General features: G+C 31.1%; 1 protein-coding gene across 1 annotated transcript; it reads right to left on the bottom strand.

Moving 5' to 3' along the window:
* Positions 1 to 5,660: 5,660 nt before the first annotated feature.
* On the bottom strand, positions 5,661 to 9,138 carry LOC149164163 (galactoside 2-alpha-L-fucosyltransferase-like). The gene is made up of 2 exons (XM_089430879.1): positions 8,490 to 9,138; positions 5,661 to 7,120 (listed from the first exon to the last, which is right to left on the bottom strand). Exons 1-2 carry the CDS (start codon positions 8,875 to 8,877, stop codon positions 5,661 to 5,663), a joined length of 1,848 nt encoding a protein of 615 aa, XP_089287005.1. The 5' UTR covers positions 8,878 to 9,138.
* Positions 9,139 to 19,866: the final 10,728 nt, after the last annotated feature.

Genomic DNA, 19,866 nt, shown 5'->3' on the forward strand with positions numbered 1-19,866 from the left:
GAAAAAGATTAAGGTGTTGAGGACAGATAATGGTGGAGAGTTTTGCAAGAAGTGTGCTATAGCATGATAAAATACTACTCCATGTACACCTTAGCAAAATGGAGTTGCAGAAAGAATGAATAGGTCGTTGATGGAAAAGGAAAGGAGCATGCTCAGTGGTGCTGGGTTAAGACAAGAATTTTGGGCAGAGACAGTAGATACCACGTGTTACATGTTTAATATATTACCTTCATCTGCGTTGAAGGATAAGACTCCACATGAGGTGTGGACTGGTAAGAAACCCTCTCTCTCACATCTCAAGGTATTTGGTTGTGATGCATATGTAAATGTTTAAAAGGATAAAAGAATCAGATTGGATAGTAAATATAAAATGTGCATCTTTATTGGGCATAAGGATAGTTTAAAAGGTTATAAGATTTGGAACCCAAAAACAAAGAACTTTGTGTACCATTGAGATGTGTTTTTTAGAGAGGTGAATGATGTTATTAAACAAGAATTCCTACCAAAAGAACCTAAAAAGATAGAGTTTGAACTGAAGGGGGAAGAATAAAACTCTAGAGTAGAACAAGAATTAGAAGAGGAAGAGCCACTGACTCCATGAGAAGATATTCGAGAGAAAAGGCAGCCAAAGAAGTATAGTCCATCTGCTTTATGTTCAAATTTTTCTTTATCTATTACTGATGGTGATCCTAGAACTGTCGGGAAGTAATGGATTCATAGGATGGCTGACTCTGGAATGGTTGATGAAATGGTATCTTTGGACAAAAATGAGCTTTGGGATCTGATGGAGTTGTCCGCTAGAAGGAAACCCATTAGCAACAAATAGGTGTTTAAGAAGAAGATGAATGCGGAAGGCAAGGTGGAGAAATGCAAAGCTCGGTCAGTAGAAAAAAGGTTATTCCCAAGAGTCGAGAATTGATTTTGGTGATATTTTTTCCCTTGTTGCCAAGTTAGCTTCTATTGTATTACTTTTATATGTTGCTGCTACTTTTGATTTTGATGTAGAATAGATGGATGTGAAGACAACATTTCTTCACAGGGAACTGGAAGAAGATATCTACATGAAGCAACATGAAGGCTTTACAGTGGAGAGTAAGAAAGAACTAGTATGCAAGTTAAAAATGTCTATGTATGGGTTAAAATAGTCACCAAGGATGTGGTATCAAAAATTTGATACATATATACGAGAACTTGGATTCAGAAGGAGAAAAGTAAATAACTGTGTATTTTAAATTAATTTTTGACCGTATTATTTATTTGGTCTTGTATGTGGATGATATGTTGTTGATTGGAAATGACAAAAAAATTGTCCAGGATTTAAAGACCCAATTTTCCTCCAAATTCGATATGAAGGATCTTGGTGCTGCAAACTATATTTTGGGCATGGAAATTAAACGAGATCGGGAAAAAGAAAAAGCTTTGGTTAAACCAGAAGAAATATGTCGAGACAATATTGCAAAGGTTTAATAAGCAGGATAGTAAACCGATGAAGGTTCACATTCATGTAGGTGTAAATTTATATGTTGAATAGTGTCCCAAGACACAAGAAGAGGAAGAGGACATGTCCCATATTCCATATGTGAGTGCAGGTGGTAGCTTGATTTATGCAATGTTTTGTACTAGACCAAACATTATACATGTAGTGGGAGTATTGAGCAGCTTGATGCCAAAACCAAGAAAGGAGCATCGAACAACTGTGAATTAGGTTTTCAGGTATTTGCATGGCACTAGTGATTATGCTTTGTTCTACCAACGAAGACCAAGATTAGACAGAGTTTTGGACATTTGTAGCTTTGTTGATGTAGACTGTGTCGGAGATCTAGATCAAAGACAAATCTACAAGTGGGTATGTGTTTAATCTATTTGGGGGAGTAGTCAGTTGGATGAGGAAGAGGCAATCTGTAATGGCACTTTCAACTACAAAGTTTGAATACATGGAAACCACTCATGCAATCAAGGAAGCAATTTGGTTGCAAAGATTGTGTTCAAGTATGGGTTTGGTACAATGAGCTACAAGGATAGAATGTGACAACCAAAATGCAATTTTCTTGGCAAAGAACCCTGCTTATCATTCAAAGACAAATCACATTGATGTTCAATATCACTTTGTGAGAGATATGGTTGAGGACAAAATGATGTTGTTGGTAAATGTGGAAACTTTAAACAATGTTGTAGATGCATGGACGAAGTTTCTGAGCACTGAAAATTTTTCTTGGTGTAGAAAAACAATAGGCGTTGCAAGCCTGGACCAATGACTAAGTTCTCCTGTGAACCCTGTATGGAAAGAAAATAACAAGTGGGAGAATGTTGGGTGTGTGTTATATTCTTTCCACGATTGGCCCCAAAATAATTTCTTTTGGGTCCGAAGTAGCACCCTAGAAAAAAAAATCCAAACGGTTTTGCACATGGTTTTGGGCATGATGGTTTTTTGTTCATGGTATTTTGTAGATCCAGTCAAAAGAACTACGATTATGTTCTAATCCAGGGTTAATTGATTGGGGTTTATGAATGTTTCAATATATATATATATATATATATATATATATATATATATATATTGTGTAACATTGAAAGGAAAATAATGAAAAATCAATCTCGTAGTCTCGGTTTTGGATCCAAGGGAAAATCTGTGTATATTTATTTTATGGTCACGTCATTGTATATTTTTTTTGTTTTAAGAATTCATTTACAGATAATTTCTATACAGGATTAAAACCTACAATATCATTATCAACATAAGTGTCGAGAAAAATTACATCAATGTTAATTTGACAAATCAAATATTAATTCCAAAGTCAAGCATAGGAGAAAGAAAAAAAAAAATGGTGACAAAGAGTATGAAATTAATGATTTACAAGTAATAATTGACCACTATGAATGCATCTCTCAATTATGTGTCGTAACTATGTTTAACCCAAAGATTGACATAATTTTTGGTCAACCTTGGTTAAAAGAATTAGGTATGTTCATGTTAAATATAGAAAAAAAGATTTTGATGTTTCCTTATAAGAAGAAAATAATCACCTCCAGGACATAACAATGAAGTTACAATCAACAATGCCTTCGTCAAAGGAATTCAAGTATATTTCAAAACTGATGCTACAAGATAATCAAGAAACAATGTTAAAAAAGTGAAAAGAGTTTGAAGAAGTCATATCTAACAATAACGAAGAAAATTCACACTTCAAAGATCATAATCAAAAACTAGTTGTGCAAGTCAAAAAGTGTAAAACTAAGAAGCACAAATTAGAATAAGAAAATGAAGGTTCCGAGAAAAAACTCAACGAAAGTCTATCAAAAAAAGAAGAAGAAAATTTGCACTTAAAAGACCTTAATCAAAGGTTATTAGAGCAAATTACAAGTTTAAAAGATGAGAAAAATACTAAGAATAAAGTCAACAATACAGAAAGTGAAGAGCTTTTACATCTAAGGAATCATAACCAAAACCTTCTTATGCAAATAAATAAATTTAAAAGAGACTAAATGATAAGTTATAACAACTTACTCAAGAAAAGGTAGTAAAGTCTCAAGTTGTAACAACCCAAGTTGAAGATGAAGGAATGAATACCAATCCAGTGAATATCACAACTGAAGAAGATGATAAACCAATTGAAGCGAGGACATACTCAGAAGTTGCAGTCCAAACAAAAAAAAATTCAAGCGAAAATCTCACAATTAATCAAGTGGTTTATGTTTCTGAAAGAAATCAAATATCCCCAATAAACCAAAAAATCACCACAAACAGTTTAGGGCGAGTTCAAACCACAAGAATTTCTTATCGACATCTGAATCACAAGAGCATACAACTAAGTCAGTCTACATATTTGAACCATTCAGAATAGAAACAATAGATTTATGTTCCAAAAAATACTGCAGTTTGCAGAATTCAATCCTATGATAATAATTAATTACAAATTTCCAATGATCGAAAGATTCCTCAAGAGATTAATTTAGGATGGTCAGATCCATTCTCAATCTATCAATTTTGTTTATCACTCAGAAGGTCCTTTTATCTTGTATCAATGAAGATGACAACTCCAAGAATTCATAGAAAATGCGAACAAATTACAAGACAAGAAGTAGATGAGACATTTTGTTAGCGATAAGCTTTGAGGACAAAGCTTTTTGAAGAGGAAGACAATGTTATGAATATAATTTATAGAAAAATAATACAAAATAATGTAAACAATAATAATTATAATTAATGATTAAGTAACTAATAGTTAGTTTTGAAGAGACATGTTCTAAGGACATGTCTGTTTGTGAAGGGGCACCTATCTAGGGTATATAAGCAGACCCTCACCCTTATTCCTATTCAAATATTCTTATATAATATATTATCTGTTCCATGATGAACATTCTTATATGCCAAATGTTCTAAATATTTCGCTACGTATACGAACTTTGTTTGTTACATTGGTATTAAAACATTTATCTAAATATACAAACCTTATTTGTTACATTGGTATCAAAGCACTCCTTTGAATATATAAACATTGTTCATTACAACTATCAAATCACTCCTCTAAATATATAAACATTGTTCATTACAGCTTCTTCAACTATCTTCCACGGATACATATTCTTGGCTGCCCATAATCTTCTAGTATGATAGTTTCTAATGGTTACCATAGCTATTCAACAGTGGTCAAGTATATACAAACAAATAAGAAAATCCAAACTTCTTAAGCATTGGCTAATACTTTGATCTCAACTCTTATCATACTTATTCTTTTAAAACTGTGTCCGATTGCAACTTTATGGACCATGACTCATTACAATGCTCTAGCTGATTAATTCTAACTGGCCAAAGGTTGGTGATCTTCTCCTTTCAGCTGGAATAGATGCCCGGCATATAACAGGAAATTGACACACGACTTCCTCCAGATATTTACATTGACTAAATGTTACTTACACATTCTTGTGATATCTCATTCATTCGATACATTTGACTCTAGTTAATCATCCACATAAGATGGATCAGATTCTCTAAATGTTACTTACACATTCTTGTGATATCTAATTCATTCGATACATTTGACTCCAGTTAATCATTCACATAAGATGGACCAGATTCTCAATAAATCCTGAACTCAAACTCGACGACATGCAATTAAAATGCATCAATGTGAAGGTAGTGGGTGGGAAATTTTCAGACTGACATAGCTACTGCTTGCAGAAAAGACGCATTTCGTCATTCTTAAATGTAGACATATCTTACTAAAACTGCGAATCCACCAACGGTGAATTAGTGGAAGCACCAAGAAGATTTTTCCCATTAACTGATATTCTTTTCCATAATTCCGCATTCCAAAAATTATGACACACACCGAAGAAAAGAACAGGGATTTTGAAGAGAAATCAAGTATTTCTGTAGATTAAAGTCTGACTGGATGGTCAATGTTGTCAGCATTTTGAATTTCTTTTGCTGCTGCGTTGATGATGCAATAATGCAAAAACAATCTAGACAGACTTGTGCATGAAGAAACATAATACTGTACTACACGCTGTAACAATAAAAAGGAGAAAAACATATCAAGCAGGCTTAGTCTCCAAAACACCAGATTCATTTTTATATTCCTCTATGCATGGATGATATTATATGCAAAAAAAATAATGCTATTAGAAAGAATTACTTCACACCCCAAAAGTGGCATAACTTACAGTTCATCATTCTCTACTAGTTTAAGGCCCCAGGACACATCTTCACAGTGCCTCACATACGGAAAGACTTCTCCAGTGTCTATACCTTGTTGAGCTTGGCAATCATAGTATGGAGGTGCATGGTAGCATGGCTCCATTGACATGACTTCACGACATGGTGGATCTGGAGCAGTATCATTCTCAGGCTTAAACAACATCCAAGGTTTTATGCCTCCAAGACCTTGGGCTACATATCCAAATGTCGACATTGGACTAGTTATAAGTACATCGCATAAAGATAGAAGATACATTTCTGCCCAGGTTTTCATATCGTGAGATTGCTTCTCAGTCTGCTGCCATTCTTCATGGCTAGGCTGGTAGACACTCACATGCTGTCCATCCACAGTTGGATGCTCCCAATACATATTTTTAACTTTTTCGTAGTGACCGGAATGTAGAGAGGTCACTAATACCACATAAGGCTTTTTCATGCCACCAATCACATAAGCATCTTCCGGCTCCTCATCATTGAGCAATACATCAGGTAGTATTCCATTTTTCACACTGCAAGCCAAAGCCTGCTCTGATATATATGAGGAAAAGCCAGGATCCAATGTCCTGATCTGTATGCCTATTCTTTGCTTTGCATATGCCATATAAGATTGATAAAAACGGGTAATCAAGCCCCAAACTCGATTGGAGGGGTGGAATAGGTATCGTCCCAAATGATGGAAAACAGATTCTTTATCAGGGAACAAATGATGCAATTCTTTGTTAAACATAGGCAACAAGTAGAGAGACGGGACAAAATAGCTATTGGATTTTAAGAACAACCATGGTATGTGCTCAAGGAAATATTGTTCTCTCTCACAAAAGAATAATTTATCATAGAAATTATAGTTGTGAGTAAGATGAAGATAAATATAATGTGGCAGACTGCTAAGACTTTCATTCTCATACATCTCAACAATGTTATTGTTAAGCAGAGTCCCATATCTCTGGATCGATGTTTCATTGCAATTTTCTAGCAACTCCGAGGGGAAATCTGAAGGTAGAAACCATGAACTGTTGGGGAATGGCTCACAAAATAGATCAGTCATGTCCTGACCTTTGTCAATCAGGAGTACCCTATTGTTTAAGAAAGCATAAAGAAATGTAGCAGCTATTGTCAATATCCTGTTACCTAATCCACTGTAAGTAGTCCATACAATATATTGGCAATCTCCTTCTCTAGTTACCTTCTCGGACTTTAGTTGATCTAAACTTTTATTGAATATTTCAGTATTTGGGCCACATCTTCTGTGCAGATCTTCATATTTCCGAAGCCTTTCAACCAAATAAGCTGATGGCTTATATTTGGACGCTTTTCTATAGCGGTATACTTCATGCCGACTCCGGCAACAGTCTCTGCAAAAGCCTTCAGCAAGTAAGCCATCTAGTAATGGATCTCCATTATCTGCATTCTCAAGAGAACTACCTGCAAGCACGAAATTGTACTGTCAGTCACTTCCACAGGCATGCTTCAGGACATGTAAATGTCTATGGGTAAAAGATCCGACACAATATCGAATCTGCCTCCATGTAAGTTAAAGCACAGCAGCCCGAAGCCATAACTCAAACTTCCCTTACATTTTTTTGCTTAGCCTTTGCGACATGACCTAATTGGTACCAAGTACTTGGAAGTGAAGAGTTTCATGGAATCTGAGATCATTAATGGGATAAACACCAGCAGGACTGCAGCCTAATGTATAGATTTTAATTAAGTTACAAGAGCACATGTTCATATGTGAACATGTAGTTTGATATAAACAATATTGTTTTGATTATCAGCGCTTCAACAAAATAGATGTTAAGAAATTTAAGGCAGAGAGTAAATTATTACAGACATTTACAAAGAGAAATAATAAAATAATCCAATGAGATTTTATTAGGCTTATTAGCCTTGGCAAAGCCCTGATCAATCTGGTCAAGTGAGCCTTTTTCACCACTCACCTCCAATGCTACATTACAATGAAATATTCTCAGCTTCTTATACGCTCCATTAAATAGACTCCATTAAATGGGATACCACAAACCATAATACCATGGGTACACTACTGTGTCTAATACCACTACTATTTAACCAACTCAACTTTGACCCAAACCCCCATCAATTTTACCTAACAATAGAAAGAATAAGAGATACTGACGTTTGGCGGCAGTGACGGAAGAAAATGCTCCAGTGGCAGCTGGAGAATATAGTCAATCCTGCACCGACAGTCAAGCGACTAAATTCCTCAAACTCCCTTCCATCCTCCAGCTGAACTCAGTGTAGTGGATTGAAACCAAGATGGAGCACATGACAAAAGAATGTAAAGCAGAACATTCAACCAGGAAAAATGAAAGCGATGGAAGAAACCATGGAGAATTTCAGCATGAAATCTTATTTCTGTGATTAGTTTCCCAACTTAATAGGTTCTCAGCTGAACTTTTAGAATTTAGTTTTGTGGAAACAGAGGAATCAGAACAGAGTAAAAACTCTGGTTTTGGTTATAGTGGCCCTCAAAGCCCAGATTTTTTTATCATCGATCCCAGGAAAACTCTGGAAAGAAAATATGATGGTAAACATTCCAACTGAAAATTATTTTTAATTTTTGTTCTGATGTGAGTGATCGGGATTTAAATTTTTATTTATATCATACCTCCTAACATAATATAATATAAAGTAACATAATAATATAACTACTGTCAATTTAAAGTTGAAAGAAGATAACAACAACATCAAAGATAAAAGAAAAAGCTAAAACTCATCTGCAGGATCCTCAAACATAAGTAGTGTACAGAGGTCAAAAATCTAAAATGATTACCTTGGTTCATTGATGAGCTACTTTGATTCTCCAGGTCCAAAGCTCTTCCATTTGTATCCCTGTCCACATCTGGCACCTGGTAATTTGTTTGATCTTCTAACACCCTGTTTTCTTCATTACGACTTCCAGCAATGTCCTTTTCCTCACCAATGTGAGCTGGATTCTGCTGCAACTGTGAGATTGGATTCTCTCCACTCATTGAATCCTGTGAAAAGGCGCTGTAGCTCAAAGAAAAGAGAGCCGGTAACACAAGAAAGCACACAAGAGAAATGCACAGCAATCTAAGTGTAGTAATGCCAGGCTTCTTCTCCAAAAAGTGACTATCAAAGTCCTCTCCATCTTCAAACGCGACCTGAGAAAAGTGGCGCCTGGACCTAGCCATATCCATAACTACTTTAATTCCAATTTAGTTTTGCTCACATAATAATTCACTGTGATTCGCAGCTCTGGAGCTTGAATAGTTATTTGATCTTTATCCAATTTTGCTCAAATTTCACATGGAGAGGCTCGCTTCTGCGGAGGACCTGAACATTTACGATGTTATCTAAAAAGCAAGATGTGCTGGAGCTTGTTTTCGCCAAAAATGGCGGCAACGGTCGATTTCTACAATCATATTCATGACGCATGGACTGTGCAGGATTCCGCGATTTGGCTCTGGAGGAGCCTAAGCATTCGATTTTCAGGACTTTTTTCCGGACAAGCCTAGATTTTCGACTATTAAGTCTAAATATTTTAACCGTTTTGAGTTTCAAGAAAAGTGTCCAACGGTTTACCGTGTAGTCATGAATCGTATCGCAGAGAGAGTTATGAGATGAGATATGGGGCTCCTTATGACATGCCTTCAATTATGAGTATCATATTTATGAATTCGGGAGCAGTGTATTTAAATGTAAAGAAATAATCATTCCAGTTGAATTTAATTCGAATTTTTATTTTTAGAAATTTTTGGAATATTTGGGAATGAGATGGACTCATAGGAATGAAGTTAGATTAATTTGGTGATTAATAAGGTTATTTTGTCTATAAGTTAGATTACTTACGGTGATTAATATGAGTAGTGGCATCACGCTAGGGCTAATTTTTGAATTCAAAGTGTAAAAGTTGAATGAGGAAAAAACATTGCACCACATTGATGATGTAATAGAATTTGAGTAGCCAACTTCAAGAATAGAAAATGTAGCATTTGAAAAAGTGGTGAATTGACACATTTTTTATTTATTTTGTGAAACTTGCATATCTTAAAAATATTGGATTATTTTATTTTTAAATATTATTAAACTATGTTACACCTAAAAATATTGGATTATTTAATGTTATTAACATATAGATAATAAAAGCCCACGGGGCTTTGGATTGACGGCACTCCTTGCGAGGTCACCAGGTCAAATCTCCAAGGTAGTCTTAACTATAAAAAAGAGAAAAACATGTAGATAATAAAAGTCAAATGACAATAATTTGAGTAGTAGCTAGTGGATTTATTTCTATTCTTTATAAATAAACATTCTATTCTCTATAAACATGTTAAGTTATATGACAAAATTTAAACATTCTCAAAATCATAATAGGAAATTAGAATAAGCTCAAAATATTGGATTATTTAATGTTATTAACATATAGATAATAAAAGTCAAAGGACAATAATTTGAGTGGTAGCTAGTGGATTTATTTCTATTCTCTATAAATAAACATTCTATTCTCTATAAACATGTTAAGTTATATGACAAAATTTAAACATTCTGAAAATCATAATAAGAAATTAGTATAAACCCAAAATATTGGATTATTTAATGTTATTAACATATAGATAATAAAAGTCAAAGGACAATAATTTGACTAGTAGCTAGTGGATTTATTTCTATTCTATATAAATAAACATTATATTCTCTATAAACATGTTAAGTTATATGACAAAATTTAAACATTCTGAAAATCATAATAAAAAATTAGTATAAACCCAAAAAAAAAAAAATTAAATATCTTACTATTCTCTATAAACATGTTAAGTTATACGACAAAATTTAAACATTTTGTTAAGTTATATGACAAAATTTAAACATTTTGAAAATCATAATAAGAAATTCCTATAAACCCAAAAAAAAAATTTAAATATCTTACCATTAAAAATATATAAATACTATAAACTTTGGTTGTTATTAAATTTTTAAACTAATTTGGATTATACTTTCAAAAATTATATATATGTGTAAATTCAAAAATTATATATATATATGTAAATTAAAAATATTTTAAATTTTAAAAGCAAAAAATTTAATATATTTAAATTGATTTAAATAATTTTTTTTCCATAATTTTTTTTTCAATCTTTATTTTATTTTTTATTTTTAAATTTATGTATTTATTTTTGTAATGAAATATATAATAAATTAAAAAATGGTTATAATAAAGGTTATATATTATAATGTATTTAAACATATTTTTTTCATTTTTATAATGAAATGTATAATAAATTAAAAAATTGTTATAATAAAAGATATATATTATAATGTATTCAAATTTTTTTTTTCTTAAAAAAAATAAATGTATGAAAAGGCTTATGTTCTTTGCTTAATTTCCAAATTTACTGAAAGACCTTTTCAGTTTTATTTACACTATGTTAAGATATCATATATTTATATATCCATTTACAATGAATTTGTTGTATATTTATATTATTTATAAAAGAAATTACATTAGGTTTTAAATATTTAATTATTAATATATTAAAATATATTTTAAATATATTATTATTATAAATAAAATAAAAAATTTTGTTTTAATAGGTGATTATTATTATTAATAATTTAAAAGAGAGATAAAGCAATTTTTTTATATTTTTTAATATAAAAAAAGTTATAATAATAAAAACCCTGCACAAAATATTTATTTTAGGAAAATTAATGTGTTAAAGTTTTAACCAAATAAAAGTAAAGTAAAATACATGGATTTTAAAGTTGTTACAAAGATATGAGACAATATCATATCATCTCTTAGAAAATCAATGTGGAAAAGCTTTAGCAAAATGAATGTAAAAGGTGAAATGCATTTGTTTTAAAGTTGTTGTGAAGATATGAGATAGTATGATCTACTCTATTTTCCTGGTAAAATGTTATAATGCTTTGTTGTGTTATGTATTTTTTTTGTGGTTGTTTTTATTATGGACAATTAAATCATTAAGATAAGAGTTAAATTATTTTTTTAATTAGGGGTTTAATATTTGTTTTTAGTTGTTAAGGTTAATATTTGAGAAAATTATAATGCTTATACGAATCTTTGTTGAATTTCTATGTATTATTAATTTTATATGGATGAATCGTTGTTATTTGATGTGATTTTCACCCTACAAGGAATAATTGGACCACTACGTGGTCAAGGTAGTAACTTTTACATATAGACATTACTTGAAGTAAATTAGCCACTATTAGAAAGGTATCAACTAGCCATATGTAAAGTGAGGACCTCCAAGAAATTGTCCTTTAGAATTCCACTTTTTGGATTTTATCCAGAGGATTTTTTTATTCTAATATGTTAGCCCTCCCTATATGTTCTTACTTATCTCTTTAGCATTTTAAAATATTAATAAAGTAACACAATTTCTCATGTACTTTCAATTATTCTTGATGTAGATCCACTCAAAATTATGTATAATAAGCACTCATTGGATGTGGAATTTAATTTTGCATCCAACCAATTCTCGTACTTTAACTTTGAGTAAATCTATTAAAAAAAAAAAACTTTTTTATTATATTTTTGACAAAGTAGTTTTTTTTTCAAACTCTTATTTTATTATTTTTCTTAGGAGACCCATTTTAAACCTCATAATTCCCCTAATGAATAAGTTATCATTTGTTAATTGATATCCTTTACATTTTCGTTCCTTATGCTCTTGCTCCAAGTGTCCCTTTATATATTTGAAGTGTTCATCACCTTGTAGGGCATCTATGATTCTTTCTTTTCTATTCGATTCACATATACTAGTTGATGCCACATATATTGTTTGCATGCTTCAACTGAGTGCATCTATTACTCGATTTTATTTTTCTTTAATGTGTCAGATCTTAAATTCAAGTTCACTAATAATAGCTATCCACCTAACTTTCTTGGCATTTAGTCAAGGTTGATTAAACAAGTTTTCAACTTTCTATGATTTGTCATTAGTGTGAACCTTTTTCTAAGCAAGCAGTGCCTCCACAGTTTTAAAACATGCACAATGGTTGCAAGCTCTAAGTCATATGTCGCATGGTGGTTTTCATGCTCATTTAATTTTTTGTATTTATAGCTAATCACATGGTCATATTGCATGAGGACTCCACCCAGTCCTTACTTGCAAGCATCTGTACAAACCACAAAATTTGTTTGGATATACAATCTTCAAGATAGGGGCATTATTCAAAATATGTTTCGACTACTGGAAGCTTGCTCCACATTCTGTTGACCACACAAATATTACTCATTTTCTTTGTAGATAAGTGATTAGATGACCAGTCTTTGAGAACCCTTGAATAAACATCAAATAATATATTTCCAATACCATGAAGGATCTTGCTTCTAACACATTTTGAGGTAGAGGGAAATCCATGATTGCCTTAATCTTCTAGGAGCTTATTGCAACTCTTTTTTCTGAAATGGTGGCCCAAATATTGTATTTTTCTTTTTTTAAGAAATCACATTTACTGAGCTTGGGATATAGTTGGTGCTCTTTTAGCACCTATGATACCATCTTGAGGTGTTCTTCATGCTTCTCCTTAGTATTTGAATATACTAACATGTCATCAATGAAGTCCAACACAATCTTATCCAAATACTTGTTGCGGATAATGTTCATTAAGCACATAAATATAGGTAAGTCCAAATGGCACCACGACAAACTTGTAGTGAACATAGCTATTGAATTAATGAAAATTGTGCCCCTAAACCAAAATATTTGTCACAAAAAAAAAAAAATTGTTAAAAGCACCAAAATCAACTCCCATTTCAAAAGGTTGTGCTAGGCGATAGCATAACATTTTGAGATGTGTGTTAAAATCACGAGTTATTTGAAATCACATCTTTGAAAACCAATACCATTGTGGAAAATTAACCAAAATTGAACCTTAAATAAAAATGTTGTGAAATCATAACTTTGAATACTAATGTTGTTATGGAAAATTAAAAAAAAATTAACCTTCGAATTAAAAAGTAGTAAAATCACAGCTTTTAAAACCAACATAATGGAAAATTAACCAAAATTGACCCTTGAAACAAAAAATAGCGCTACCAGTAGCGCCACATTTATTTTCAAAGTTAAATTTACTTAATTAATTAAATATGTGTAGCTTTGACTAAAGTGCCATATCAATTTAAAAATATAAAACCAACTCCTTTTTTCCAAAGAAAACAATCATAATTTTCACTATAAAATGGAAATTACATTATGTTTATGCACCATTATGCATTCAAAATTGGCTAACTACCATCCATAAAGTCAAAAAATGGCCCTAAAACAGACCCATATCACATCCAAAAATAAGTGCACCAACAATAGTATAAATAGAAAAACAACATTATGTACATAATCTCCTAGTCATCTGGGGATTTTATCGAAGTAAAGAAATAAATATAGTTCTTATAACCAATCCTATTAATGCTCCCGCTATAAGCCATCTATAAAAGGCAGATGATAATATTCTGAAACATTTTCACCTATCTTCTCAAAAAAATTCCAAGAGCCCAAAGCATGCAGAGTGTCTTCTTTAGATAAGGAATCCGTTGTGGAGTTTATTTCCCTGTAGATATGGTGACATGAGACCCAATCAAAAGCATGTTTTAATTGAAAAATATCTTCAAGGATAGGAAACAGTGTGTGCACGTGACATCTTTGAATCTCATTAAACCAATTTATAACAATCATAGAGTCACCAAAGATCTGTAAATGATGACATTCTTTCTCAATAGAAAATAAAAGAAGAAACTTAAGGCTGAGTAACTCTACATAATTGTTTGAACCTCTTTCCAAACGAATCTGAATCTTGAAAAAATGATTTTACTGCAAGTATAGAACTACCCCACCCCCCCCCCCCCCCAAAAAAAAAAAAAATCACCACTAGCTAAAGAAGCACCATCAAAATAAGCCCAATGGTAAGACTTTTCAACTTCATCAACAATAATATTACATGGGATATGATTAGGCTCCGAAGCAAGGAAAAGAGAGAAATTTGTAATGACTTGTATTGCCACTCTGTCCGGAGTTGCAGACTTGTCTTCAAATATTTCATTGTTCCTAGAGAGCCAAATTCCCCAACAAATGAGTGGAGGTGAAATTTTGTTTTTTTTTTTTTTGTATTCCCTTGATCCCACAACAATTTTTAGGCATCATTGATAGTCTTTCCATGCCAATTTGTGGTGAAACCTAGGTAGTTTCACTACTATATATAGTAATAAATTTCGATGAAATAGTACAATGGTATGACTAAAATTAGCCATATTGTTGAAAAATATAAGAATTAATGTCAATTTTTATTTTAATTTTTTTTAATCAACCTGAATTCTTTGGTATTTCGACAACATATCTTCTTCTCATCATAATTATGACGATATTCTCCATATCATCATAAGGGAAACGATATTCTACAATCGTCGCAATATCGACAAAATCCTTTTTTTCCTATCTATTGAGGTGTTAATGGAACAATGGATAAATTTTTGACTAGTCAACTTTGATTTGGTAAATTATTGTTAAAATTTTGATGGTAAGCAAATTTATAAATATGTTTCTTTTATGAGACGTTGTGACATTTTCACTATAATTACAACGGTTCTAAAATTTTATAAAGTATTCTTGTCGAGCGATATATCTATATATATATATATATATATATATATATATATGTATATGTATATGTATATGTATATGTATATGTATATGTATATGTATATGTATATGTATATGTATATATATATGTATATAGATATATATATATATACATATATATATATATATATATATATATATATATATATATATATATATATATATATATATATATATATATATATATATATATATATATATATATATATATATCTTGCATTACAAAATATAATAAATCTAGTATGCCACTCAATTTTATAACATAATCATCACATAATTTTTTGTGGGGAAGAATGTCAACAAACATTAGTAGGGGAAAAATTAAGGAGGTGATGGGAGATGTTATTGCACTTGCACTTAATGCAGGGGCTTACATCATGTAAGAGGTTTACAAGAAACCCAAAAGGCATTGTAGGAGACATGGGCACATCGGAAAGCGGACCCAAAGAATATCGTCCCTTGGTAAGCTGTATTTTCATTATTTATTTTGTATATATTAATTGTATTTTCAAAATTTTATTTTGCTATAAAATTTGTTATGCAGACCAATTTTGAATGATTATTTGTAATTATAAAGTCAAGTTGGCCCCCTAGCGAGTGTTTGAATTCCCCAAGTAGTAGTAGAAATGATGTTGTACAAGTTGAGGAACATGGAGCAAATATTGAAGATCAAGTTATTGATCTCATTGAAGAAGATGACAATAATAACATAGTTCAAGATGATGGGACAAATGAATTGATCCAAAACTTGTTCGCTCGACCAGTCAATGATCAGGATGAGGACAATGATGATAATATTCTTGATGAACCTTTGCTAGAAAATGCAATGACACCACTCTATGAAGGCTCAAAAGAAAATCTTATCTCCGCTACATTATTGTTTGTGAACTAAAGGTTTTAAATGGTTTTTCAAACACTTGTATGATACCAATCTTAAGGTATGTAATATGTTTCATCACATATTATTCATAAAAGTTGATTTTTGTTCCTTTTTCTGTTAATTAATGTGTAAAATAAGAATGGAATATTTATGATTAATATTCTTTACACTAACTAGTGATTTTTTATGTTGTAGATTATTAGGTGAAATTTTGTTACCATCGTCAAATATTTTACCTTGCACATATCGAGATTTAAATGTCATTATGAAAGAAATTGGAATGGAGTATCAAGCTATATATGCATTCCCTAATGATCATAATATAGATTATGGAAAACATGCATTGAAAACAAATAACTTGCAATGTTAAAGAAATATATATCAACCCGATTAAACAACAAAAAATGTGCATTAAAAGGTTCTTTGTCATATTCTTGTAATTCCACGTTTGTAGTGATTGTTCAAGTGTGAAATCATAATACAATTTATCGATTAACATGTAAAAAATAGAAGTGGATATGGTGTTTTTTGAATGCTTACAGATGGTTATGCATTTAGAGAAATTGAGGGAAAATGGTTGCATTTTAAAGATGAACCTCATAATGTTAAGCTTTCATTGGCAGCTAATGGTGTTAATCAGTTTCGAGTGCTCAAGTCTATTTACTTAGTGTGGAATATTTTTGTTATCAACAATAACCTTCCTCCTTGCATATCAATAAAGAGGGAGCACATAATTTTGACAATGATTGTTCCAAGTATTTGTTTACATTAATTTTTTGAATGTAACATTTTCAGTTGTCTTGTTCGTTGCATATATATATAATTTCAAACAATTAATAGGCAAGTATCAAGTTAAAGATATGAATGTATATATCAAACCTCTTATCGATGAGTTACTAAAGTTATGGGTTGACTTCATTATGTATGAAATCTATAAACCAATAACATAGAGGAAATTTCAATTCCATGGAATACTTGTATGGACAATTCATGATGTCCCAAGACTAACACATTTTTGTGATATACAACATTCCAATATTTCACTTTAATAGTATATAATTATTTGAAGATATCATGCATGTTTTTTAAATAATCCATTCTTATAGTTGACATTAATCCATCTCTTGCAGGACTTCAAACAAAGGGTAAATTTGCATGTCCAGTTTGTGGTCCTAAGATGAAATCTCATCATTCAAAATGTTTAGGAAAGGAGGTGTTTGATGAATATAGGCACTTCCTCTCAAAGAACTGTAGGTATCACACGATTTAAAAACATATTTTCAATGAGAAAGTAGAGACTATATTAAAACCAAGAAGAATGACACCTCACTTATGGAAGTTGGCATATAACAAAAATCATCAAGGTATGCAATTTGTTTATGTATCATATATGTAATGTTTTGAATATCTATATATATATATATATATATATATATATATATATATATATATATATCATGGTAGTAATAATTTTAATCTCAAACAATTAATAGGTAAGTATCAAGTTAAAGATATGAATGTATATATCAAACCTCTTATCGATGAGTTACTAAAGTTATGGGTTAACTTCATTATGTATGAAATCTATAAACCAATAAGGTAGAGGCAATTTCAATTCCATGGAATACTTGTATGGACAATTCATGATGCCCCAAGACTAACACATTTTTGTGATATACAACATTCCAATATTGCACTTTAATAGTATATAATTATTTGAAGATATCATGCATGTTTTTTAAATAATCCCTTCATATAATTGACATTAATCCATCTCTTGCAGGTCTTCAAACAAAGGGTAAATTTGCATGTCCAGTTTGTGGTCCTAAGATGAAATCTCATCATTCAAAATGTTTAGGAAATGAGGTGTTTGATGAATATAGGCACTTCCTCTCAAAGAACCGTAGGTATCACACGATTTAAAAACATATTTTCAATGAGAAAGTAGAGACTGTATTAAAACCACGAAGAATGACACCTCACTTATGGAAGTTGGAATATAACAAAAATCATCAAGGTATGCAATTTGTTTATGTATCATATATGTAATGTTTTGAATTTTTATTTTTATGTAATTTATTTTACCATATTTGATCATTATTGTTGTGATTTCTTCTATGCTTCATCATGAAGGTCGTGAAGGTATTAATAATGGGCTTCCATAAAGAATGAAAAGTTATCCCACTCAATTCATGAGCCCACTATGAGGACCTAATAATAGTTCATTTTTCTGATACAATGCATATCGAGAAGAATGTGACATAAACGCTATGGAAAATCATAGATGGTAGGAGGGATAAAGAAAAAATCATCAAAATTTGTAGTGATGTTCAAGAAGCCAATCATGCAATGCAAAGTGTGATCCGATCAAATAACGAAAGAGATCGAACTAACCTTCCATGGTTATCAACAAATAAGCAAAGAAATTATGTAAAAGAATTCATTCGAAGAATTAAATTTACAACATGTTTTTCTTCAAATATAAAAAATATCTTAACAAAGAAAGGTGAATTTGGTGGGGTAAAAACACATGATTGGCATACCTTCATTAAGGTAATTATTTTGTTATATATATTTCTATATTGGTATACATCTTCATAGTTTTTTTTGTCTACTTTGGATTAAACAAATAATGATTCATTTTTATTGTTACAGTATGTTCTACATTTATCTCTCCCAAGCAACTTTGACAACAACATAAAACAAATTATATATGATCTTGGAAATTATATGAGGTAATTAGTGATTTATATTCAAAGTGTTTTTTGAATTTTTGGTTCAATTTAATGCCATTTTTTTTACTTGTAATATAATATATTATGTTTTGTTGAAATATGTTGTTCACTTGCACATTCTGTAGATGGTTGTCATTGAAATAAATCCGTAAAGAAGATATAAAGTATTGGAAGAGAGAAATTCATTGGCTAATGTGTGAAATGCAAAAGTATCTACCTCCGACATTTTTCAATACACAAGAACACTACCTCATACACCAAAGTTGAGGAGATTTAATTGTGTGGACCTATACACATAAGGTGAATGTGGATGGTGGAGAAGCACTTGAAATCATTGAAGGCTTTGGTTAGACAAAGAGCATGTCCTGAGGGATGTATGGTATATTAATTCATGGTGTATATTATTCAATATCTTCCTAAATTAGCAGCAAATATGCATGTAGATCAAATTTGGGATGTGAACTCTATAAAAAAATAATAATAATAATAAAATTGAAGGGGAGCACTTATTGGGAAAGGTAGAATAAGTAAAGTGAGATGTAATTAAATATTTAATGTGGGGATTATTTATAAGGCATATAACTTTTCATTTTTTTTTATATCATACTTAATTAATTTTTATTCTTTCATAAATTATTAATATTGACCTTGGTAACTAATATTTATTATTGAATTGTGATTTTCTGTTAAAGTTGGTCGAGAGTGGGATGCATTAATTATGTATATTGCAAACAATCTTGATTGAATGAAGATATGGATTGAAAGTTGTATGCAATGTGATTATCTTGGGAAGGGGTGTCTACATTGGTTATAGAATCTCATAGTAAAGGAGATATCGATATTACGCAAAGGGAAATTGATTTAGTAAATGGTTTGAAAGATAAAAAGGCAAGCATGCATTTTCACCCTACAATA

The sequence above is a fragment of the Pinus tabuliformis genome, chromosome 5_1 (assembly GCF_031772625.1).
Source record: "Pinus tabuliformis cultivar Carrire ecotype Pingquan chromosome 5_1, CPIR1, whole genome shotgun sequence".
NCBI lineage: Eukaryota > Viridiplantae > Streptophyta > Pinopsida > Pinales > Pinaceae > Pinus > Pinus tabuliformis.

What these genes read in the sequence shown, in the direction of transcription:
- LOC149164163 (XM_089430879.1), bottom strand. Translation starts at nt 8,877, where the DNA reads ATGGATATGGCTAGGTCCAGGCGCCACTTTTCTCAGGTCGCGTTTGAA. An exon ending in TAGCTCATCAATGAACCAAG is followed by an intron (nt 7,121 to 8,489) that starts GTAATCATTTTA and finishes TCGTGCTTGCAG; the next exon opens with GTAGTTCTCTTGAGAATGCA.